General features: G+C 31.5%; 1 protein-coding gene across 1 annotated transcript in view; it reads left to right on the top strand.

The window, feature by feature from the left end:
* The window catches only part of LOC143071780 (uncharacterized), a 40,295-nt gene extending 18,279 nt beyond the window's left edge, over positions 1–22,016 (top strand). Inside the window, exons 5-15 of the mRNA XM_076246353.1 lie at positions 488–716; positions 1,180–1,264; positions 4,068–4,151; positions 5,940–6,097; positions 6,717–6,772; positions 9,216–9,336; positions 12,060–12,212; positions 13,945–14,122; positions 14,823–14,930; positions 19,216–19,647; positions 21,900–22,016. Of these exons, the coding sequence (XP_076102468.1) occupies positions 488–716; positions 1,180–1,264; positions 4,068–4,151; positions 5,940–6,097; positions 6,717–6,772; positions 9,216–9,336; positions 12,060–12,212; positions 13,945–14,122; positions 14,823–14,930; positions 19,216–19,647; positions 21,900–21,941 (1,646 nt within the window). The 3' untranslated portion in view covers positions 21,942–22,016. The remainder of the gene's footprint in view (positions 1–487; positions 717–1,179; positions 1,265–4,067; positions 4,152–5,939; positions 6,098–6,716; positions 6,773–9,215; positions 9,337–12,059; positions 12,213–13,944; positions 14,123–14,822; positions 14,931–19,215; positions 19,648–21,899) is intronic.
* The last annotated feature ends 754 nt before the right edge of the window (positions 22,017–22,770 follow it).

Genomic DNA, 22,770 nt, shown 5'->3' with positions numbered 1-22,770 from the left:
TTCTCAAATCTTATTAATAAAAAAAAAACAATGACGGAAAAAACCCTTGTACAACCCGCCATGCGAAAATTGCCGCAATCCAGAACATCCGAGGGTATGCAACTGCTTGATAATGGGATTTGTCATAAATTTTTGTTTCAATATCGAGGAAAAAATATGATATAATTGAGAATTTATAGTTTTATTAGATCTTTTATCTCAGGTTCACTGAAATAAAGAAGTTGTAAACATTCGTTCATCTTCCGTCATTATCTTTGCGAATTTAGGGATGTGGCAAATATGAACTGCTTTAATAGTAACCGAAACAAATAATTAAATAAAGGAAAGAGTAAAGGGTTTTTAGTTGTATATATCGTGAAAGAAAAAACTACTACTAAGAAGTGGTACCAGTCATATGCAGTGGTAGTTTTTATATATATTTCCTGTTTTATGTTCACAAATGTATCAATCCTTTATCAAGCATTGAAATATCCTTCATTAATAATAGGTTTAGATGCAGAAGGCCATCCCGATGCCAAACTACCACCTGTATTAAAATCAAATAAGAAATTAAAAATGGACGACATATTATCTGAGGAGGCAATACATAAAATAGCAAATGAAAAACAGAAAAATAAGGGGAAGAGAAAGAAAAGACAAACAGAAGAACATCTCTTTGGTGAAGAAGAAAACGTTATAGATTTGTTGCTGACAAATGATTTTCAATTTTATCAACAGTAAGCTATGGTTTCATTCATTATTTTCTCAAAGAAAGGTGGTTGAACCGTCTGATATAGAAACATTCATATACATGATTAAATCGCCACAGGATAAGCATTTCTTTTTTTGGCATTGTGAGACTTAAGTTACAGAATAGAAAATAACGAAAAAACAAACATGGCAAAAATTTCAAACGATATATATTACATTGCAAGCTCCTGACTTGGGAAAAGCACAAAAAGATTTTTATTAATTTGTTGGTGTCATAATAAGATAGCCAAATGTCTAACAACAAAAAAGTAAAAATCAGTTGTTTGTGGTTGTGTATTTTTAGAAGCATTTCAGTCTGTATTTTATTTTGATGACAAACGTTTTCCTACTGCATTATACCTTTTTTCGAATTTCGGAAATCATTATTTCTATTATATACTAGGGATCATTCTGTAGGTAAAAGGACTGACTGGTCACTTTTTATTAAAGGTTTAAAAATCTGGATGGCATTGAGAAGACAGAAGAGGAAGCTGTGGCATTGATGGTGGAGCAAGTAGCATTTTATGCCTCTTCGGTAAACATTAGAATTAGTTAAATCTTTGAAATCATGAATTAACTAGTATTATTAAGCTAAACCATAAGCTTCAAAGTAATTTAGGTTAACTAAAAATAGATAACTACTGCGTACTAAATTATAATCCTGGTACCTTTGATAACTAAGTACATGTGGTATGGTAACAGATGGCACACCATTCCATTAACCAAAGAACTATAATGTTAACAATTACAGATCACCAACAGACATTTTTCAATGAGAAAAACCAATACCATAGAGTTAGCTATAACAAAAATCCGTCATAACAAAATGTGAAACAATTTTAAAAAGAAAACATAAGGCCTGATCTATACTACAACAATAAGCGAAAACAAATAAGGCAAACTACGAACAATGACAACCACAATATTACAGGTTCCTGGTTTCGGCCAGAATGTGTCGGATTGGAAACTCTGTATCAGCGATCAACTCACTCACTAACCTAGGACATTTTTGTTACAGCGCGAAACAAGAATAAATGGAAAAATCAGTTCGAAAGGACTTTCTCTAATTTTTGTACTATTTTCACATTTCTTGAGCGGTGTCAGAAAGATATTTCTCGTCTCTAGTGGAATATCTGCTCTCAGCAAATATTTGGTCGAAATTTAATTATGACGTTTAATTTTCTTGTTTTCTTCGAAATTCTATTGTAAAGTCATGAAAAAAGGTGACCATGCCTGATCACCTCACATATGAAGAACACCTATTTCTGTAAATCTTTGAAAAGTAAAGATAAAAAAAACATAAGACACACATAATCCACCACTATAACTCGTGTATTATAATATTTCTCCACTTTCAACAGTAAAATTTTAATTATTCAAAAAGCTTGGCAAGACTCGCGCTTTAAATATTTATCTCGAGTGAAAAATACCGTAACACACTTGTTGCAGTGATGGAATCTACATTTACTAATCAGATCTGGATGACGAATAGGTATTACAAAAAAAAAAATACAAAGTTCTTACACTTACTGATAGGTATTTCAAATCCATTTACAACTAATGAATTAACCAAGTTTCTCAAAACTTACATATCAATCAGTTTATATTCAATTGATTAAGTGTAAAGACGTCAATAAACATCTGAGAATAGTATTACCTTGTACAATGCCAACATATATATATAAACTAGACCAATTAACACAACACCATGTGTTCAAAAAGGGTGAAACATCCTGCTTCAAATTTGCCATCCATTCAAATAAACGATAGGTTAAGGAGGATCATATAACTGCAAGTGTTATATTCTTGGATATTTTTTTGATATTTTTTGGTTATTATTTATTTCTACAGTTACAACCAAACTTCTAGAAATAATATTTGTATTGTTGACATAATTTAGTAAATATTTTAAGTTATTTGTGGTAACGAAATTCTTTTCGAATGTTTTTTTTTAATTCAAGATAGACATCTAGAGAATCACTACCGACACCGGTATATCGAACAAGTTGTAAACATATAAACTCGTACAAAAGAGTAAAATAGCAAAAAAAAAAAATTATCTGAGCAGAAAGTTGACGAACCTTTGTCTATGGAGTGTCTTTATGCCATTGTTTTTTGAATGCTTATTTGTTTTTATATTGGTCAATAGTATGCCTATTATGTCTGTTTGTCACTCATTTTTGTCAATATATAATCCAATTGTATGTGACGTTCAAACAAGTGATTGATTCGGCTAGCTATAAAACTTGGTTTAATCCACCAGTTTTTACTTAAAAAATGCTTGTACGTAGAATATGACAGTTGCTATCCATTCGTTTGATGTGTTTGAGTTTTTGATTTTGTCATTTAATTAGAGACTTTCCTACGTGTTAAATATTTTTGTGATTTAACCTTTAAAATGCTTATGGTTGAAGCGTTGATAAGGAATGTAAATTTTTTTTCACAATCAAACGTGATAATTTAGCTATCAACTTTGAAATCAGACCATCAGACAGACAGACTAACTAACTAATGATACACAGTTAAAGTTATTATCTTTTTACATTCTGAAATTTACCCAGTATACTATGAATTAATGCCAATAGTTATTCAATCTAAGGTAGCACAATACAAAGATTTTTCATCCCCAATCAGACATCTTCAAACTGATGTAATTCCACTCATCTTACTTTAAATTTTATAAATGAGGTACCAAAAGAAAGAAGAAGGATTAATCTTTCAAATTGTGATAATTTCATTATGACATAATTATTACATAATTAATTGTTATGTAATTAGTTGCCATTCTGTGATGTCCATACTTGAATGAATTTAGCTTCTTTGTTCGTTATAGCATCCTAAAAAATTTTATAGATTCTTGTACAACACAGTTTGACCTCCAAAACTGTGTCTCAGATTTTTCCTATTGTATTTCATTCTCTCATAAATCTTCAATGAGGTTTGCAACATCAATTCATTAGAAACCACTAAATTCAATTGGGTATAAAATTTGTTCTATTGATGTTTTTGGAAATCTGAGACACAGTTTTGGAGGTCAAACTGTGTTGTACAAGAATCTATAAAATATTTTGGGATGCTATGAAGAACAAAGATGCTAAATTCATTCAGGTGTGGACATCACAATATAGCAACTAATTACATAATAATTAATTATGTAATAATTATGTCATAATGAAATTATCACAATTTGAAACATTAATCTTTCTTCTTTCTTTTGGTACCTCATTTATAAAATGTAAAGAAGGATGAAATGAATTACATCAGTTTAAAGTTGTCTGATTGGCAGTGAAAAAATCTTTGTATTGTGCTACCTTAATCATAAACAAAGTGTTTTACAGATGGATAAGATATTTTTCAACATTAGAAAATATGCACCAGATGTTAAACTGCGGTGTAATCTTAACGCAATCATCCCTGTAATAGTGAGTATTGTTTATAAAACGTTAAACTTATGGGAATATGATACAGTTACATGGGGAGGTTATGACGTTGCTTACGTAAAATTTTATTTTCACGTCGTCAAACTATGACATATTAGGGAAAGATACATTTTTCGACTTTTTTTTATTTTTATAATTATTTAAATCGATTTAACTTGAAAACGAGTACATTGGCCCATCTTTTTTAAAATGGCCTTATGTTTGATAACTTATGATGATTATTTGTTCTAATTTTAATGAAAAACTCAACGATTCAACATTTGATGACTTTATCGCCAAAAATGAATTGCTGTCAAAGAATTGTACATATTAAAAGCATATTCATGTGGAGAAGATTTTCATATTTTTTTCCCAGAAATCCGCTTGTGTTTATCTGTTGAAATAAAACAAAAAGTTAGATGTGTCTATCCAAAGGATAGAAATGATAGAAAAAAACTACAATTTGAGTAAATGTCGAAAATTTCAACACCATTATCTCTGAGAGTAACTAATGAAGGTGTTTTTTTTTTATTACGTATTTGAATTGCTTAGGTGAAAAGTAGCCTGTTTTCGTTAAAATTATTTACCGGATGCCATTACAATACCTTCTCGTATTATCCTTTGAAATTGACCTTTGAATATCCTCTTTTATAGACTTTTTAGGCCATATATTTCATAAAAAAAATATTTCCAGAGAAAGAAAAAGCTAAAGAAAAAAAATGGTCTGTATAACATTAATTCCCGAATTCATTTTCAATATGAAAGTCGGTCAAATCTTCTATACTTATCACTAAGAAGACTGAAACACAAAAGTTTTTCACTTGACTAGTTTTCGAATGTCAAATTTGACCTCTATTCATAATTGTAATTGTCGATTGTTATAATCTCCTGTTCGATAATATGAAATTCATAGGTTTTGCTCGAATCAAATATCTATGAATCAATTTTGTAGAAATTGGCATATATTTACATATACCCCTACATATTTGGAAATAAAGATTTAAATTTTATGTTTGTTAGGGTGTTTTAACCCTGGTCAGTTGAATACCTTGTCAATATTTAGGTCAACATCATCCAATAATTACACAAGATGTATATTTCATTATAATACGTTATTCTAATTGGCTAACTGCAATCTCGCGTTATTTATCATTCATCATGAATGACACGAGCTCCCACAATAAAGTGCACAGGTAAATTAAAAAAAAAACTTGATAAAAATCGGTTTTCATGATCCTAGCTAAAAAAAAATGTAATTATCAGTATTGAATGCTTCTTTTTGTAACTTCATAGGGTTGTAAAAAGGGTTGACCGTGCGCACATTTTTAGAATGAAGCGCTTCCGCTCTTCATACAAAATGTACTTCGGTCATTGCTTTCAAACCCCAATGAAGTTACAAAAAGAAGCATTCAATTCGTAAATATTTGAAATATACTGTGAAATGCGAGGTTAATTCAAAAAAATAAAGTAAGACATACTGAGTTTATTCGAGTTTTCCATCGTTTAATCTTTAACATTTAAACAGACATCTTTAACAGCAAGCTGCATGTCAGTTTATCCGAAGAGCAAAACATGCCAGGAAAAAGTTATCTCAATAATGTCAATAAAACTGAATATGGTGATGTTTTGTTCATCAGATTGTTATTAAGAAAAAAAAATATATTCAAAGCTACTTATTTTTACATATTTAAGAATACAGTTAAAACATTTGATGATAATCCTCATAAATACAGTTAATGTTCCTTCCTCTGAAGCATGAAACATACGTAAATGTATTGTATTTTATAATAGGCACACGAGGACGCTGCAGCATGGTCAGAGAATCCAATAGAATTAACAGATACAGAAATACACTTAGATGCTGATAAGGCGCTGGATGCTCTTGTGAAATATGTATACAATAACAGTTACCTAATGTTAGATGTTGATCATGTGATGGCATTTACTGGGTAAAAAAGCTTAAAATTATCCTTCAAAAACATATTAATCATCTAGATACCTTTTATCTTTCTATCCCTGAATAGTTCTAGGTTATACAAAATTTGTATGCCTCATACCTTTTGCATTGGAAAATCAAACTAAGGCCATGTCGAGATTTGTTCAATTCTGACAATTAGAAGATCACAATCCATTAATTCTTTGCCTTAACAGAATGTCACAGCATACGCCAGCCATCAGAATGAGGCAATATATGATGTTTTGGAAATGACCACCTGTAAATATTTAAACCGAAGTGCAGGGGTACCCTTTTCATATCCATATTTGTTTTCACTAAAATTGCAATTTGCTAAATACGCCAGTTGAGACGGTTAAACACAATTTTAATTACAAATTGCACAATTAGAGTGAACCTAAAAATGATAAAAAAAGATTTTTCTTTGCGATTTGTAGGGACATTTTTATGCACACTGATCCATTTATGGTGCATTTGTACTTACCATGCATATACTGGAGGCAACACATAGTGACCAATTTGAACCTAAGAATTTTTCCTCATTTAATATGTATACATTATATATATTTTTTCTATTAACGATGAATTTGTTCCAAATGATTTATTCCATTTAGGCAAGATTTGGTGCGGAACAACACACAGCTTAAGATTCTTCAAAGAGCAGTTAAAGGTAGGATTTTGATATTTGTAGTTCATATTAGAAAATCAACATTAAAAACACAAAGAACAGAAATTTACTGTGATATAAACAATCTATTGTGCACGTAATGTGGTTGATGAGGCTGGAACGATAATAGAACCTTTATACAATATTCTTATCATGATATAATCTTGAAGATTCAGAAACTCTCTCCGCATGTTGTAACGTCTAAGTCAGAAAGGGTTTGATAACATTAACGGTACCAATTTTCCTGCACCAGATGCGCATTTCAACAATACATGTCTCTTCAGTGATGCTCGTGGCCAAAATATTTGAAATCCAAAGCTTATATAAAAGATGAAGAGCTATAATCCAAAAGATCCAAAAAGTACAGCAAAATACGTGAAAGGAATCAGAGCTATGCATGAGGGAGATACATTCCTTAATTTATAATAATTTCTAACATTTAAGCTATATGCCGTCTACCAATTAATATCAGGATTTTATATAACTATAATTGATATTCATGTAAGATTCCTCAATGCTGAATTGTCGTTCATTCTCAATATATGTAGAAGTTCAAATCGACCTCTAATACTATACATACTCATTATATGTTTACCAGTGTCTCATACATATCTTATATAACTTCTGATTTTAGAGTTATAGATAGACGGTGATCATAGAGTTAATAAATTACACTATGAATTTCACTTAACGGGGAATCCTAATACGTGAGACTGCAAACAAAAAAGATATCGAATTTAGAAAACCCCATTTACTAACAAACAACAGGATAAAAATTATATCTTCTGAACACACACTTTTACATATAATTGATAAGATGACAATTAACATCGACACCATTTATCGGAAAGAAGGGAAAAAAATAATCATTGCAGTGGCGGATCCAGCCATTTAAAAAAGGGGGGTTCCCAACCCAAAGTAAAGGGGGGTTCCATTTATATGCTTCCATTCAAATGCATTGATCGGCCAAAAAAAAGGGGGGTTTCAACACCCGGACCCCCTCCTGGATCCGCCACTGCATTGTGGCTAATAATGTTTGCTTTTATAAATGCATGTAAACGTTAATACATTTAATATTACACATTCTAATGCAATTTGTGTGTAACAATTTTTTTCATTGGCTAAAAGTTGCCGTCAAATCCACAGTTGACCAGGAGTAACTAAGGAGGGACAATCATTTTGAAATGATTGAATCAACAAATCTTCGATTACTACTAAATAATCTAAAATAAAACAACACCTACCTCGAATTCGCCGTTTTAAAGTTATTTTATCCGAATTTGAAGTGTAAAGGTAACGCAATAACCTCCAGTTTATAAGTTTTCATTTGTATGACGTCACGTTCACCCATGACGACTTTGCGCCAAAATCATTCATGAAGTTTCGCAAATTTTTTTAATTTGTCAAATTTAGACATTTTTCCAAGTTTTATCGTATTATTTCTTTTTGCAATGCATTAGAATCGGAATAACAGTACTGTAGTTGAAGAGTTGCCACTGTCAATTTTGATTTGACGGTGGCAACTCTTCAGCTACAGTACGGTTATTCCTTATATATGACTACATTAGGACAGACATCTATCATCCCAATGTTATAATTGAAATAGGCAACAGAATCAGGTGAAACAATTATATTTCCTTTTTAGATTCATATGAAAAAAGCCGGAAAGTAATCCTCAAAAAGTTTATGGTATTTTAACTAAGGAACAAGAAAGTAGTCCAGTCTTGCTGGCTTCTTGTTAGGTCCTCTCTAGGAAAACATTTTTATGACCCACCTACGATAGTAGAGTTGCATTATGTTTTCTGGTTTGTCCGTCCGTTCGTCCGTCCGTTTGTCCGTCCGTTCGTCCGTCTGTTCGTCCGTTCATCTGTTCGATCGTTCGTCCCGCTTCAGGTTAAAGATTTTGGTCAAGGTAGTTTTTGATGAAGTTGAGATCCAATCAACTTAAAACTTAGTACACATGTTCCTTATGAAATGATCTTTTTAATTTTAATGCCAAATTAGAGATTTGACCCAAATTTCACGGTCCACTGAACATATATAATGATAGTGCGAGTGGGGCATCCGTGTACCGGAGAGACATTCTTGTTTTCTACGGTTGCAATTCCTTATAAACATTAACTAACTTAATCTTTTTGTAAACCGTTTTCGGGCTTTTGGATTATTTTTCTGCAAATAATGTAAAGAATCCATACCATAATTTTGTGGTAAATTCAAATCACCCCCGACTATTATTGAAGTGTTTTATTTCTTTTTTAGACTTATATGAAGCTATGTAGGTAGCTAACCGTAGAAATTGAAAGTAGATATAGATTATTGTTATCAAAATTACAATGATGGACTTCAACATCCCCTATTCCTAGTATACATGTACATAAGTACACATTGACAATATACTGACATAAAATTATTGCCTTTCATTTATTGTACAAGTGTTGATTTTTAGGATATACTTTTTATGATAAAGATGGCATTATATGTAAACAACCTTGGTACGCCGTCTCAATCGTTGAGTCACCAGCAATTGGATTTGTTGCAAGAACTGCTGCACACGAATTAGCTCACAAGTAAGTCAAACACAGATATTACCCATCTTAAATGCAACTAACCATCGCTTGAAAGGCAGGTAAAGGAATTATACATATTTTATCTGAATAATATAGTGCTTTATTTTTCTTACAAAAACTTAACTTGCGCGTTGAGGAGAATGAACCCACCAAACTGCAAATTAAATAACATTTTTGACTCTAGGTAAATTTTTGTATGAAATGATGCACAAACAACAAAAAAAAAAAAAAAACTCTTAACAAAAGAGAGGCGAAAGATACTAGAGAGACACTCAAACTCATAGATCGAATACAAACTGACAAAGCCATGGCTAAAAAAAGACAAACAGCAGTACACAAGACACAAAATCGAAAATTAAAGACTAAGCAACACGAACAAAACTAGGTGGTGATCTCAGGTGCTCTGGTAATGGAATGAGATCCTGCTCACCCATCGTGTTTCTCATGTTATAGCATACCCGGTAAATAGATCATTTCTGTAGGTCACATTCGCGAAAAGGGAACGCGATTGTAGTAACGACATTAGGAACATATCTAATGTGATATCATCTGTGATCAAATATTTCATAACGGTAAACCAATTTGTAATGGCGTCCGTAAAATTAACGAAGGGGTGATTTCAACTTCACCATATGGAACGCTTGGTTTAATAGTTTCCTTGTGAGCTGCAACCTCATATCAGGAATATCATGATATGAATAGTTACAAGTTATGGAATATTGTATTTATTGGGGAATATACAATATACACTCCGAATGCAGGCGCTGTTGTTATGTTGCTATATAGAACTGGAAAGTTTACAATTGGGAAGCTGAAAATATCTCTTTTGTCGTAAAGTTGTATTTTCAACCGACCCTTCACTTTGAATTATTTTTTTAATTTAGTGACGTATATTGTTGACGACCGTATTAATGAAATAATTGAGGAGAAACTGTAACAGAGCCTTTCTTATATTGTTCTCCACTATAATTGAATCCTGATTATTCAGCAGTGTTATTGATGTAATGAGGAAAACTCGAAAAATTCAAAGTTTTGTAAATGGGAAATTTATAAAAATTACCATATAAGTGATATTCATGTCAACACCGAAGTGCTGAATACTGGGCTGGTGATACCCTCGGAGACGAAATGTCCACCAGAAGTGGCATCGACCCTGTGGTGTAAATAGTTATCAAAGGTACCAGGATTATAATATAATACGTCAGACGCGCGTTTCGTCTATATAAGACTCATCAGTGACGCTCAGATCAAAACAGTTAAAAAGCCAAACAAGAACAAAGTTGAAGAGCACCGAGGACCCAGAATTCCAAAAAGTTCTTCCAAATACTAAACCTTTTTGATTCGAGCGTCTCTGATCAGTCTTTTAATGGACGAAACGCGCGTCTAGTGCAAATCCTGAATTTCAATCCCGGTATCTGTGATGATTTTATTAGCAATCATACGACATTTTATTCTTATATAACAGTAAAAACGTAAACATGAAAACCTCAAACAATTCTAAAAACGAGTCTATCCAGAGAGTAATGAGATATGTGTAAAGATTTCTTCTCCACTTGATGTGATATACTATAACTAATGTTACTTAAAGCAACGTTAGGTTTTTAACAAAAATTTGGCCAAATAAACATGATATAGTACGAAATTGAAGATTGTAGAGCATTGAGGACCAACTATGGTTATATATTCCTGTGATAGAAAATCTTTCGTATTTCGAACAATTCAAAGTATTACAAACAGTTGATTTATTTATATAACCATATCAACGATAATTCGTGTCAACACAAAAGATCAACGCACACACGAGCAATCGTAATGTCAAGATTTTTAAAAGTCTGGTTGATTCATGTTCATGTTGTAGCTTTAAAAGAATTCGTTAATCATCATTTTACCTGCATAATAATGATTTGTTGTTGTGAGTAGGAAACATGTTGTCCACGCGCTGACCGCAAGCGCAAACCATTTCCACTAAATATATCAAATCCATGGTTGCATGGATATGGGTTAACAAAAGATGACCTATTATTTTATACATTAGCCATAATTGTTTGTGTATTTCTACAAAATTGGACCATACTGACTGATAATAGCGAAATATTATTTCTATATTCCACATTCTATAAATGTTTGAACAAAAAACAATCATATTTCAATGTTTTGTCTTATTCGGAGCTGATGTCTCAGTCAGCATTCAAGATACCAAATTACAGTTAGTTTTTTTTTTCTCTTTATTCAATAACAATTAACTGATTGGCTTGAATTTCAAGGTATGTCATTGTTGCTTTAAATGTCAATATGAAATGAGCCAATGATGTCACTGTAAACTGCTATTTTTTTTAATTGAAGTATGGGATGTGCCTATATTGTCACCGTATTTTTAATTTCAGAATGAGTTGAACCCTTTATGACCCTGTAAACTGACGTAACATTGAGTTGCTAGACTTTGAATTTGAGTATGTGGTGTGACCATATCGGCATTGTACATTTTTTTCAGTATGTATTTATTCCTGAAAACTGATGAACGTGGTTTGGTAATAAGGGCATTTTTTTTTTAATTTCCGCGTCAGATGAACCCTGGATGTCCCTGTTAACTGATAAAAACATGGGGTTGCTAGGATTTAAATTGAAGTACTATATTATTATTGTATACCTTATTTCAGTATGAGTTGAACCCTAGATATCCATGTAAACTGACGTAACATTGAACTGCTTGACTTTAATTTCAGTTTGAGGTGTTCCCATGATGTCACTCCCGGTTGTTCGACAGAGGAACAGTTCGAAATGTCGCCGAACTTTAACGCTGGAAAATCAACATATAAGAACAATCCATACAAATTTTCTCCATGCAGCATTGAAAGCATTCATGCACACCTTAAGAAGTAAATATATTGTTGGCTAGTATAGATTTAAGATTAGATCTGTAAATGGCCGAAAATATAATGTAAGGGTACGAAAACCGTAAAGTTCAACAGTAAATTATATAACTCGATGAGTTGCTTAGTACATTAAATACATGCGTACCATAATTAATTTCCAAATTAATTTAATATTTATGTAGAAATAGTCCCAATAAGTATACTATATCAAACTAGAGATAAAAGAATAATCAGGTATTTGCCCGTGTTATAACTTTACTTTTTTTTTTGGAGTATGGGCATAATTCAATATACAAAAGTACTAAATTCATAAATATATATTTGTTAAATTGTTAACTTTCAACGTAGAAACAGACAATCATCCTATCTTTTGTATGTTTCAGTACAAATTTTCCTCTTTTTTTGAAGATGTATTTTTAAGTAGGGATTTTATACTTGTCTGTCCAATTCTTTAAAGCAAGGACATGATGATACAGACTTTAATCCTTAAAAGAAATAGTACACTAAAACATATGTCATTACCGGCTCTCACAAAAAACAAGAATACTATGAAGAATTTTTATGAAAGCCAAAAAAATGGTAGAAATAACCTATTTTATAGCTAGCCACACCCCTCACGTGTATGACAGTCGCATAAATTCCAATATATTGTCAACAATCTATGAAAAATAAACAAACATGTGGAAAAAATGGGGCGCAGCAGTCAACATTATGCTATAATCTTAATCACTCTAAAACAAAGAAAAATGCCAACAAGAAAGAATAAAAAAAAAATATAGACAGAGCACACTAGCAAAAACGAAAGACAAGAAATCACAAGTTTAACATATCACAATAACAAAATTGACCGTTTCATTTTCCATGTAATATATATATTTTACATTTGAAAAATTCATCCGAGCTATGGGTATTTTTATTTTAAACAGTATATAAAAAAGTTAACATTACGGTCACCTTTTTAGCGAAAGGTTTAACTAGGTAGGAAAACAAGTTTAAGACACTATTTTCTTTGGAAAATTGATGTACTTAGTCAGGAATTTAAAGTTTTTTTATTTGATATATGTTAAGTATCAAGTTTAGTGTTAAGGATGTACTTAGGTGAGGTAAGGTGAAAATTAATAAATCAAGAATTTAAAATTGATACTATAAGCTGGTATAGCATTCGTTAAGGATAAAAATAAGCTAAAAATATTGATAGGTCATAAACCTCCTTTTCGAGAAATTTGAGATTTAAAATATGGCGGGAAAAGGTTGACTCGGTCTTTTACCTTATATTTGCATTGGTATTTTTGGGGTCTCAAAACAAAAGACAGAAAATCAAGAATCTTCTAGAATTTTGGTAGATGAACTTTCATCAGCTATTCAGTCTTATATGAAAAAATAAATGGTTGTTATGGGGCAAAATATTTTACCTTGTATTGTATGGAAAAACAGGAAGGAGTCCGAACACTTGAACCTCACCTTAGTACATCCTTTTTACAGAAACTTCATTTGGCGTTCTATTATGTACCTATGATAATAGATATAATATCCTTATCTTGATTTGTCAAATTCAATGTTTGTTTGTCTATAAATAATGGTTAGATCCTTGTGTAAAACAGAGAATACCTATATAATCATTTGAAAACTATGGCATTTACATATAGAAAACAAAACGGGTTTTGAATTCTCAAATATCAATTCCCTATCTTACTATTCGCTATCAGCACATATATTTTTCATCTCTTTCATTTAGCCTGAGTGGTTTGATATCGAACGAGACCACGTATGAACCTAAATATGAATGTTTAAAACATCATTCAGTGAATAGCGATTTTAGTTTTTTCGACGAATCTGTATTAGCCGGACAACGATATCAATTGAACGATCAGTGTAGATACTTGATGAAGGACCCTTATTCTCGTACATGTTTGGTGAGTATTAATTATCATATATTATTGGGGAATCAAAGTATTTTTTTCAATTTAACTTGAATCTCAATGCTTCTGCAAGTAACATTAAAAACAACCACACTCACAATTCGTAAAACGTCATTAGATTAGTACGCACCAACTACATGTATCAGTATGTCTGCAAATTGATATTGTTAGATATCAGCTGCAAGTCACAATATGAAGCTTTTTTTCTTCTCTATAGCGAACGAGATCTAAACCTGCATATTGTGTCGAGCAGCTGATATTTTATCATCTCAATATGCATATAACCTGATAATCGATTTATCGGCCTGTATTTGCGTTTTTAGAAGTAGTTTCTCTGTTTCACGAGCAAACCGAAAGATAACTTCATTCGTTTTGGTCAAACTTTTTATCTTTGGTTCAAACATTATGACGTCGCAAAGCCATGATATGCTATTTGATTAAGAGCTGAACAGAGTGATGTAGACAGTGGGACGACTGATAGTGTATAATATTTAATTTGTGTCAAAGGTAATAACATATCAGGCTCAGTGGCAGAAGAAGTAGTAAAATATAACGGTCGAATGTTTTCGAATTTAAGGCTAGAAGAAAGTAATATATTTCGTATCATTTAAGTCTATTCTAAGTTTGGTATTAAAATCATTAAAATATTTTGATATACATACATTAGTATACAGAAATGTTCATTTCATTACAGCTTCCCAGTCCTTCGTATTGTTGGGATTTTTTATACTGTTTAAATTCAAAAGATGGTTATTGTTATGGTGTGTATGCATATAATGGAAGTCCATGTAATGCAACTTCTGTAAGTATGGATGATATTTATGTATAAACATTTTTTTATTTTCATCATATTTGTATGAAAACCTAACATATCAAATGTTGATGAACAATAATTCACAATTATATTAACTGATGACACAAAATCTTTTGAGGAAATTTTTGGATTGCAATGAACCCCTTAGACAAGTGATAAGTTTAGCTAGCATTAAAACCAGGTTTAAACAACAATGTTCTGCGGACGAACATACCTATACCAGGTATACCAAGTCAGGAATATGACAGTTGTTATCCATTCGTTTGACGTGATTTGGTTTTGATTTGACCATTTTAATTAGGGACTTTCCTTTCCGAATTTTCCTTGGAGTTCAGTATTTTTGTGATTTTACTTTTTATATATACTAATCATTGTTACAAGGATTACAGTTTTGTACACAAACAAGGGTTTCGCCTACAAAAGCTAAAAACTGAAGCTTGAATCATAACTTTTAAAAAGGCAAAAAAGGTACCAAGTAGAACATCCTTAGTATGTTGACAAATTCAAAGCTTTTTTAAAAAAAAGCCTTATAAACAGTTTATTCATAGTTATGACCATTTCAATGATAACTAATGTTAACACATTGGTACTGAATACTGGGATTGTGGTACCCTCAGAGAGAAACGTAAACCAATAGTTGCATTCGGACCAGTGTTTGTAAATAAACACATCACAACTCCAGAATTAAATTATGTACACCAGACGCGCGTTTTGAAAGATTAATCAGGACAATGAATTAAAAACAATAAGTAAGTTTAGAACATAAAATGATATTATCAAATATTGTTTATTTTGACTAAGTATGTTGTTGTAAAATCGTTACATTGCTTGCTACCGACTTGAAAAATAAAGGCGAAAAATACCAGAGGGAAATTCATACAAAATACAAAAATAAACTGACAGCACCATGGAAAGAATAAAAAAGTACAATAGACAAACAGACATACAGAAATGCACCAAAAACTGAAAATGATCTCAAGTGTTTTGGGGTAAGCAGATCATGCTCCATATCTGGCATTCGTCGTGTTACTCGTGTTAGTACAAATCATGTGGAAACGGAACAATAACATAATTTAGGTAATGTTGCAAAACTTTGTCGTATCTTAATTTTCAGGCAATTATATTGGTTAGACATCTTTTTAAGGTTAACAGTGTACCTTTCATAGCCTTGAAATGAACTAGGTTTTCAGGTATAGTTTTACTAAAAGGTTATCTACTTGTCAGATAATTTCAAGGGTCTGAAGAAATCCAAAACCGTTGACGATAGACTTTATTAGGTGATTTTAAAACTGCTTAACTTGAAAAAAAACACCATTGTTGTATGCATCATCTAGAGAAATTAGACTTCAACCTTTTACGTATCCTCTTTCACGAGATATTCAAACAGCGTTTTAAGTGTTGATTTAACTTTCTTAACTACCCTTGACAATCAGCTTTAAGTTTATTAAAACATGATACGCAATTATTTCAGAATCAAGGATAGTTTTTGGCTTAAATTTTAAACACATTTGATTAATCATCATCTTAATTGCCATGTGAATTAACTTTTTTATAGTCTCATTTGTCGAGGAAAATGAAATTGAAGAAAAAACTCCCACTATAGATAATAAACATTTATCTTTATAATTATCATCTATAGATGTAATGATAATTTTTTTTATTACAAAAGTGACAATTTTCTTTTGAGCGGTTCTTTTTTATTTTTTTCTTCCGTGTAAATTATATTTTGAAGTAATTTCCATAGAAGTGGTTTCGCCTCTGTTAGCTAAATTCTTTTTTTAAATTTCCCCAAATATCATCCTGTAGTAGCTCCTTCGCATAATTTAAATTCCACTTAAACTGACTATTTGGAGTTGAATTATTTTCATATAAGCATCGAAAATCTTTAAGATACATGTTTTTGCAACAACAACAATTCCATATTTCCTACATTGTCTAGAACTTAAATTTTTTATAGGTCTATAAGAATGACTTTACACGATAGTGTCGGTTTTTCAAAAGGTCGATTTGTTCAGACTTTAATGAATCGTTTAGCTTTTTTAAAAAAAATCCAATAGTTTAAATGATTTATTATTTAGGTTCCATATATCTTTTATCCCTATTTTGACAATTTTACCTGTAATGTCTATTTTGTTCAAACATCGTTATAAATAAAATGGAAGTCGATGCGACTGTCATACAAGTTTAGCGCTATAAAACCAGGTTCAAACCTCCATTTTCTACATTTGAGAATGCCTGTATCAAGTCAGGAATATGACAGTTGTCTATTCGATTGATGTATTTAATCATTTGATTTTGGCATTTGATTGGGGACTTTTCGTTTTGAATTTTCCTCGGAGTTCAGTATTTTTGTCATTTTACGTTTTGTTTACTTCACTGGAGTAATAAAAATAATATAAAGCATTGCCCTTGACCTTGAATTTATAATTGACAAATACATTTTATTCTAAAAGATCCCTTTTATGAAGGATGTTTTAGTTTTCTGCAGGTCAGCCGATGAAGGAATTTTTGTATATCATTTAGACATTTTTATTTGCCCAAAACATCTAGTGCCCGAACAAGAAGATATAAAAAAAGTCTGTATCATAGTTTTCGTCCAGTGACGTTAGCCAATATTTACATTTTGTATTCGATTCATGTGTTTCTAAATTAACAATACTGTACATACTTTTTCAACTGTTTTAAGATAGTTTTTAATTCATATCCCCTTTTTCTTTTGCTTTGGTTTGTATTCCCTTCCCATGTATAAAAAAGACTATATAATATGAAGGTTTATGACCCCTTCCTTTCTGCAGCCATTTTTGTACGAATTTTTCAAACTTCAATTGTATCAAAACTACAGATATAATGAATAATAGAGATAAGCCATTTAGTACATATACCAAGGGAGTACTTTGTGGCAAATAAACCAAGATTTTTTATAGAAAATCTACAGCCTTTAATACAAAGAGTTTTGTTATAAAATTTGAAATAAAAATTTCTCACTTGCTTTTCTATTATGTGCTAGTGTTTATTTTCTACAAAAAGTTCTAACCCACCTGTATATACCAAAATACCTCGTGCTGAGTCACTAAAGTCGAGCGTACCCTAAAAGGTGTACTTGATTTGGTCCATATTTTTATTTGTTTTATCCAATAACTACATTAATAAACATGTTTTAAGGAAATCAATGCTAGCACTGCATGCAATAATCCTATATCTATCAGTCATCAAATTGCCAAATATAAGAGTACAAGGATAAAGGATGTGGATTTTTCTAGAAAATTTCCATATGTTTAGCATTGAATCAACACAAGTGTACATAATCCTTAAATGTTTGTTTTTCGTATCTATCTGGAATACCTCTCATTTCGTATCGAATCATAGACAGTAAACAGGATTTAATAATTAAAACAGTTCCCGTAAATATGAGATATTTTGCTTTCCAAACCTCCATACAGCTTTTATTTGTTTTTATTTTTTCTAACCAATCTGATATACTAGTAAGTCAACCCCATAGCCGTGATGAACCAATAATGCTTACACATGCCGCTTAGACCATTTGATTTGGTTTAATTTTGGTTTTTTATTTCGCCACCTGTCTAAATACATACTCACACCTCAGACTTTTCTATATTCATTTAAGCCCTTGGAGCGGTTTCAAACAGTTTTAAAGTTTAAAATATTTCTTTGATATACTAAACTTCTTTTATTAAAGAGTTGAGTATCGTCAGCAAACATATTAAGCATGTTTCAATACATTCCCCTGTTCTAGTTTGAAGTTGTATTACTTGTATTTTCGGGTTGTTTCCAATTGATGCTGCAAGTGATTCTCCTTTCAGATTATATAACATCGGATCGAGTGTGCATCCTTGACGAATAGAACAATTATGCTTACAAATCTAGAAGTAAACCCATTCGTTCGAATACACTTCTTAGCAATAATGAGCTTTTGTACCTTACTCCCTAATTTCCCCCAAACCCAATTCTAATAAACAATAATCTATGCATTACCACTACCACCCAATCAAATACATTTTGATAGTTTGAGAATAAGATTGCACCCTCCTCATTTATTATTTCTCAAAAATCTATTATATCATGCAGTAGTCTTTTGCCTTGAAACATAAATCTGTATAATACCGTGGATAAAAACAGATCCTGAAAAAGTGTCAACCATTATGAAAGTCCGATAAATAATATTATACTAGTATATCTAAGAACTACTTTCTATGATCAAAATACCAATTTAAATATGTCATAAATATGTTCTATGAAACACTCTTATATTCAGATATGCTACTTTGGCAATTGCATGCTCAAGAACTATATACTAAACATAACAACAACAGAAGCACCGTCTACAACATTTGTTACAAAATTAACAACAACCACAGAGGGACAATCTACACCGGAAGTTACAACAGAGAAAGAATCAACAACAGAGGAAGCTACAACAAGTGAAACGGAAATAACAACAACAACTTCAGAGGTTTCAGCTCTACCGGAAGTTACAACGGAGAAAGAATCAACAGAGGAAGTTACAACAAGTGCAACTCAACTAACAACAACAGAAGATCCTAACTTACCACAATGGTCTCAATGGACATTATGTAGTAAAAAATGTGACAGATTAAGGACCCGGTTCTGTGGAAGTAATGAAGAATGCAAGGGACGAATCAAACAATATGAAGCTTGTACGACTGACTTTTGTGAAGAAGATACGGTAATTACTTCATTATTTATTATTGAGACGCTAAGATTTCATTTTTCAGTATTACCTTTGATTTTAGAACTTTGAAAGTCATGTTTTATATTAAAAAAAATAAGGAATATTTTTTTTCATCGATTTTTCAGAATTTAATTTAGTAACGGGATTTGTATGTGTGTAACTGATAATTATTAATACGATATTCCCAGGCTGTTTTTTCCTATTATGATTTCCCTGAGTGAGCCATGCTGCTGACAAGAACATCCCTTCGTTAGTTTTACGGACGCCATCATGAGTTTATTGACCGTTATGGGATGTCAATTCACAGATGGTAGAAGATATGTTCCTTATGTTGTTACAACAATCCCATCCCTTATTCACGAATTTAAACTACCAAAGTAGACTTTTTACCGGGTTTGTATTACCGTGAGCAACTCGACAGATGCCACATCTCTAGGTTATGTATTCAGGAAAGTGATGGAAGATCCTATTCTTCATCTTTGTTCAAATTTCCAAAGGAACATAGTACAGACCTATTGTTATCCAGGATTTCCTATTTAGTAATTGCAGTGGGGGTATATGTTCAGTTTTTTTTTTAAGTGAATTGTCAATACCTAACTCATTAAAGGGGCACTAGCTGTCAAATTCATGTTCACCAATTTTGATCAAATTCTCATGTTTAATTTTTAACAATGTAAAACATTTATCCATACTATTAAAAGTCTAAAATAAATTATTAACAGGGCACGGGGATGAAAATACGAAGCTTCGATTCTTGTGTATTTTAGTCTGGACGCCATCTACTTAATTATCGAGTTGACCTATAAAGCCATCCAATGACCATATAAGCGATGTAAACATAAATATAGATATAAATAGATTAAGCAAACTCGTGCTGTTGGATTATTCTAGGTCTATTCAATTTCATATTATGGATGAAAAATAAATGTTTACATCGTTTTTACCTGTATAAGAATGATTTTTTGTGGATCGAATCAGTCAATCAAATTGTTTACCCTTGTTTCACTTTCAATGTTGACATTATTTTCCTGTAAATAACTTTACAAATACAGTTCACGTGTTATCCACTCAAGCTAGGGAGTTAAATTGAAATTCACATGAATACGGATTCAATGAGGTCTAATTTTTCACTTTCAAGTGAATCACTTTCAAGTGAATAATTCATAATCAATGTTATTTTAGCTTATTTTGACAAAAATGATCCATACTTGCTACTACAAGCGAATTATTATTATTGAGCCAAAAAATAATACATTAGATTGTTTATATATCTCGTAGCTAGTGCCCCTTTAATCAGTCATTAGAAATGTGATTTACGTACAAAAACGATGATGTTTGGAGCTTTATCTGCGGGGAAAACAACATATTATAAATAGGGAAAGGATTTTGCAATATGTCGGTCTTTAAAGATTGATGTAACATGGGTATTTATAGATCCATTCAGTTTTATAATTTTGATTTATATTAACGATCTTACAGTCTTAATCCACTCATTCTGCTGCTATCCCAATTCCCTTAATGGTATAGTGAAATAAAACACCCTAACACTAGTGTGTGACAATACAACTTTTCTTATAAATGATTTTAATCAAATTAATTTATTATGCCTCTTATAACTCTTAACTGCGTAGTTGTTCAAGTATATATATATACATGAGGATGTTAATGATTTTTAAAAATGTCGATAAAAATTTTAAAAAATCGCTTAATTTGTAGTACTATTTAAAAGAAACAAATTTGATATCTAATTATGACCAGCAACTTTCAATCAAATTAATTTCTTGATGTTAATGATCATATTGTACCCTGCAAATTGGAGTATCATAGGGTTATTGCACGAATATTGGGGAGTATTGTCCCTAGTAGAATTTTATATTGCACGAGCTTGCGAGGGCAATATATGTTCTACGAGGGACAATATTCCCCAATATTCATGCAATAACCCTTTTATTGTATAGCAATATAATATTTGAAAGTAAAAATTGGTTAAAACTAAGATTTAAACGTTGATGACGTCATGAATTTTGAAGATTTATTGCACTAGTGCAATATTAGAATTTATTGCACGCTAACTGTTGGTTACGTTCTGTGGAAAATATTATATTGCTATACAATATATCATATCCTCTTCTTCGTATAAACTCAACATATATTTCAGATTTAGAAAAAAAACAGATATATCTTTTTAAGTGTGTGATAATCTTGATTGTGTTAACTTATAGACCTTATGTTCTACTCTTTTCTAGGCAAAATCAAAGAAGACAAACAACGGCAATGGACGTGAATGAAGTTTAACAAAGGAGTATTTATGTCTTATACTGCTCAGATTAAGCGTACTATTAAATAGTAATGTATTACATAAATGTGTTAGAATTTAGATCAGTTTTACCAAAAGTATCCTGCAATAGAGACGAACGAGAAAGGATACATAACATTCATAGCTTTTGTGTACCGATTTGAAAAGACAAGTAGCTCTTCAACGTTAAAAGGTGTAAAAATCAAGTGTTCTCTTCGGTAACCACACAAATCATTTTTTTTTATTGTAAACAACAATCATACATTTTAAAATAAAAAATCTGTTTACCTGTTGTTTGAAATACTGTAAATTCAGAAATTATTGCGTGCATTTATTATTGCGATTCTGTCATTTAAGTAATAAATGTTTATTTCATATTAAAGATTTCAAAATGCGAGAGTACATAAGTATTGATTATCGGGTATTCTACACATTAATATCGTAAAATATCAGCAGCGAGCCACAATGTGAATCTTTTTGGCGAGTGAGCGCAGCGAACGAGCTTAAAAGTTTCAAATTGTGTCGAGCGGCTGATATTTTACGATATCTAAAGAAAGGAAACCAGATTATCTTTTTATCTTTATATTTTCTTTCTCCCTAAGACAGTTTTAATCTTGACGAAAGCAAGCTTGATAACGTCCCCTCTCGCATTGTGACGTCGCTGATGACTTCTCCTCTCACATTGTGACGTCGCTGATAATGCCTGGTCTCGTTTTGAAGTCTTGATACTAGAATTACGGAGTGGCAGAGCAGGGTGATATAGGCGTACGGAAGGACGATAATTGCGATTATAATCCTGTTGCATTTTTCGCAGTAATAAA

Source organism: Mytilus galloprovincialis, chromosome 4, assembly GCF_965363235.1.
Source record: "Mytilus galloprovincialis chromosome 4, xbMytGall1.hap1.1, whole genome shotgun sequence".
Lineage (NCBI taxonomy): Eukaryota > Metazoa > Mollusca > Bivalvia > Mytilida > Mytilidae > Mytilus > Mytilus galloprovincialis.
Note: the sequence above shows the minus strand (reverse complement) of the source record. Positions and strands in the feature narration are given on the sequence as shown.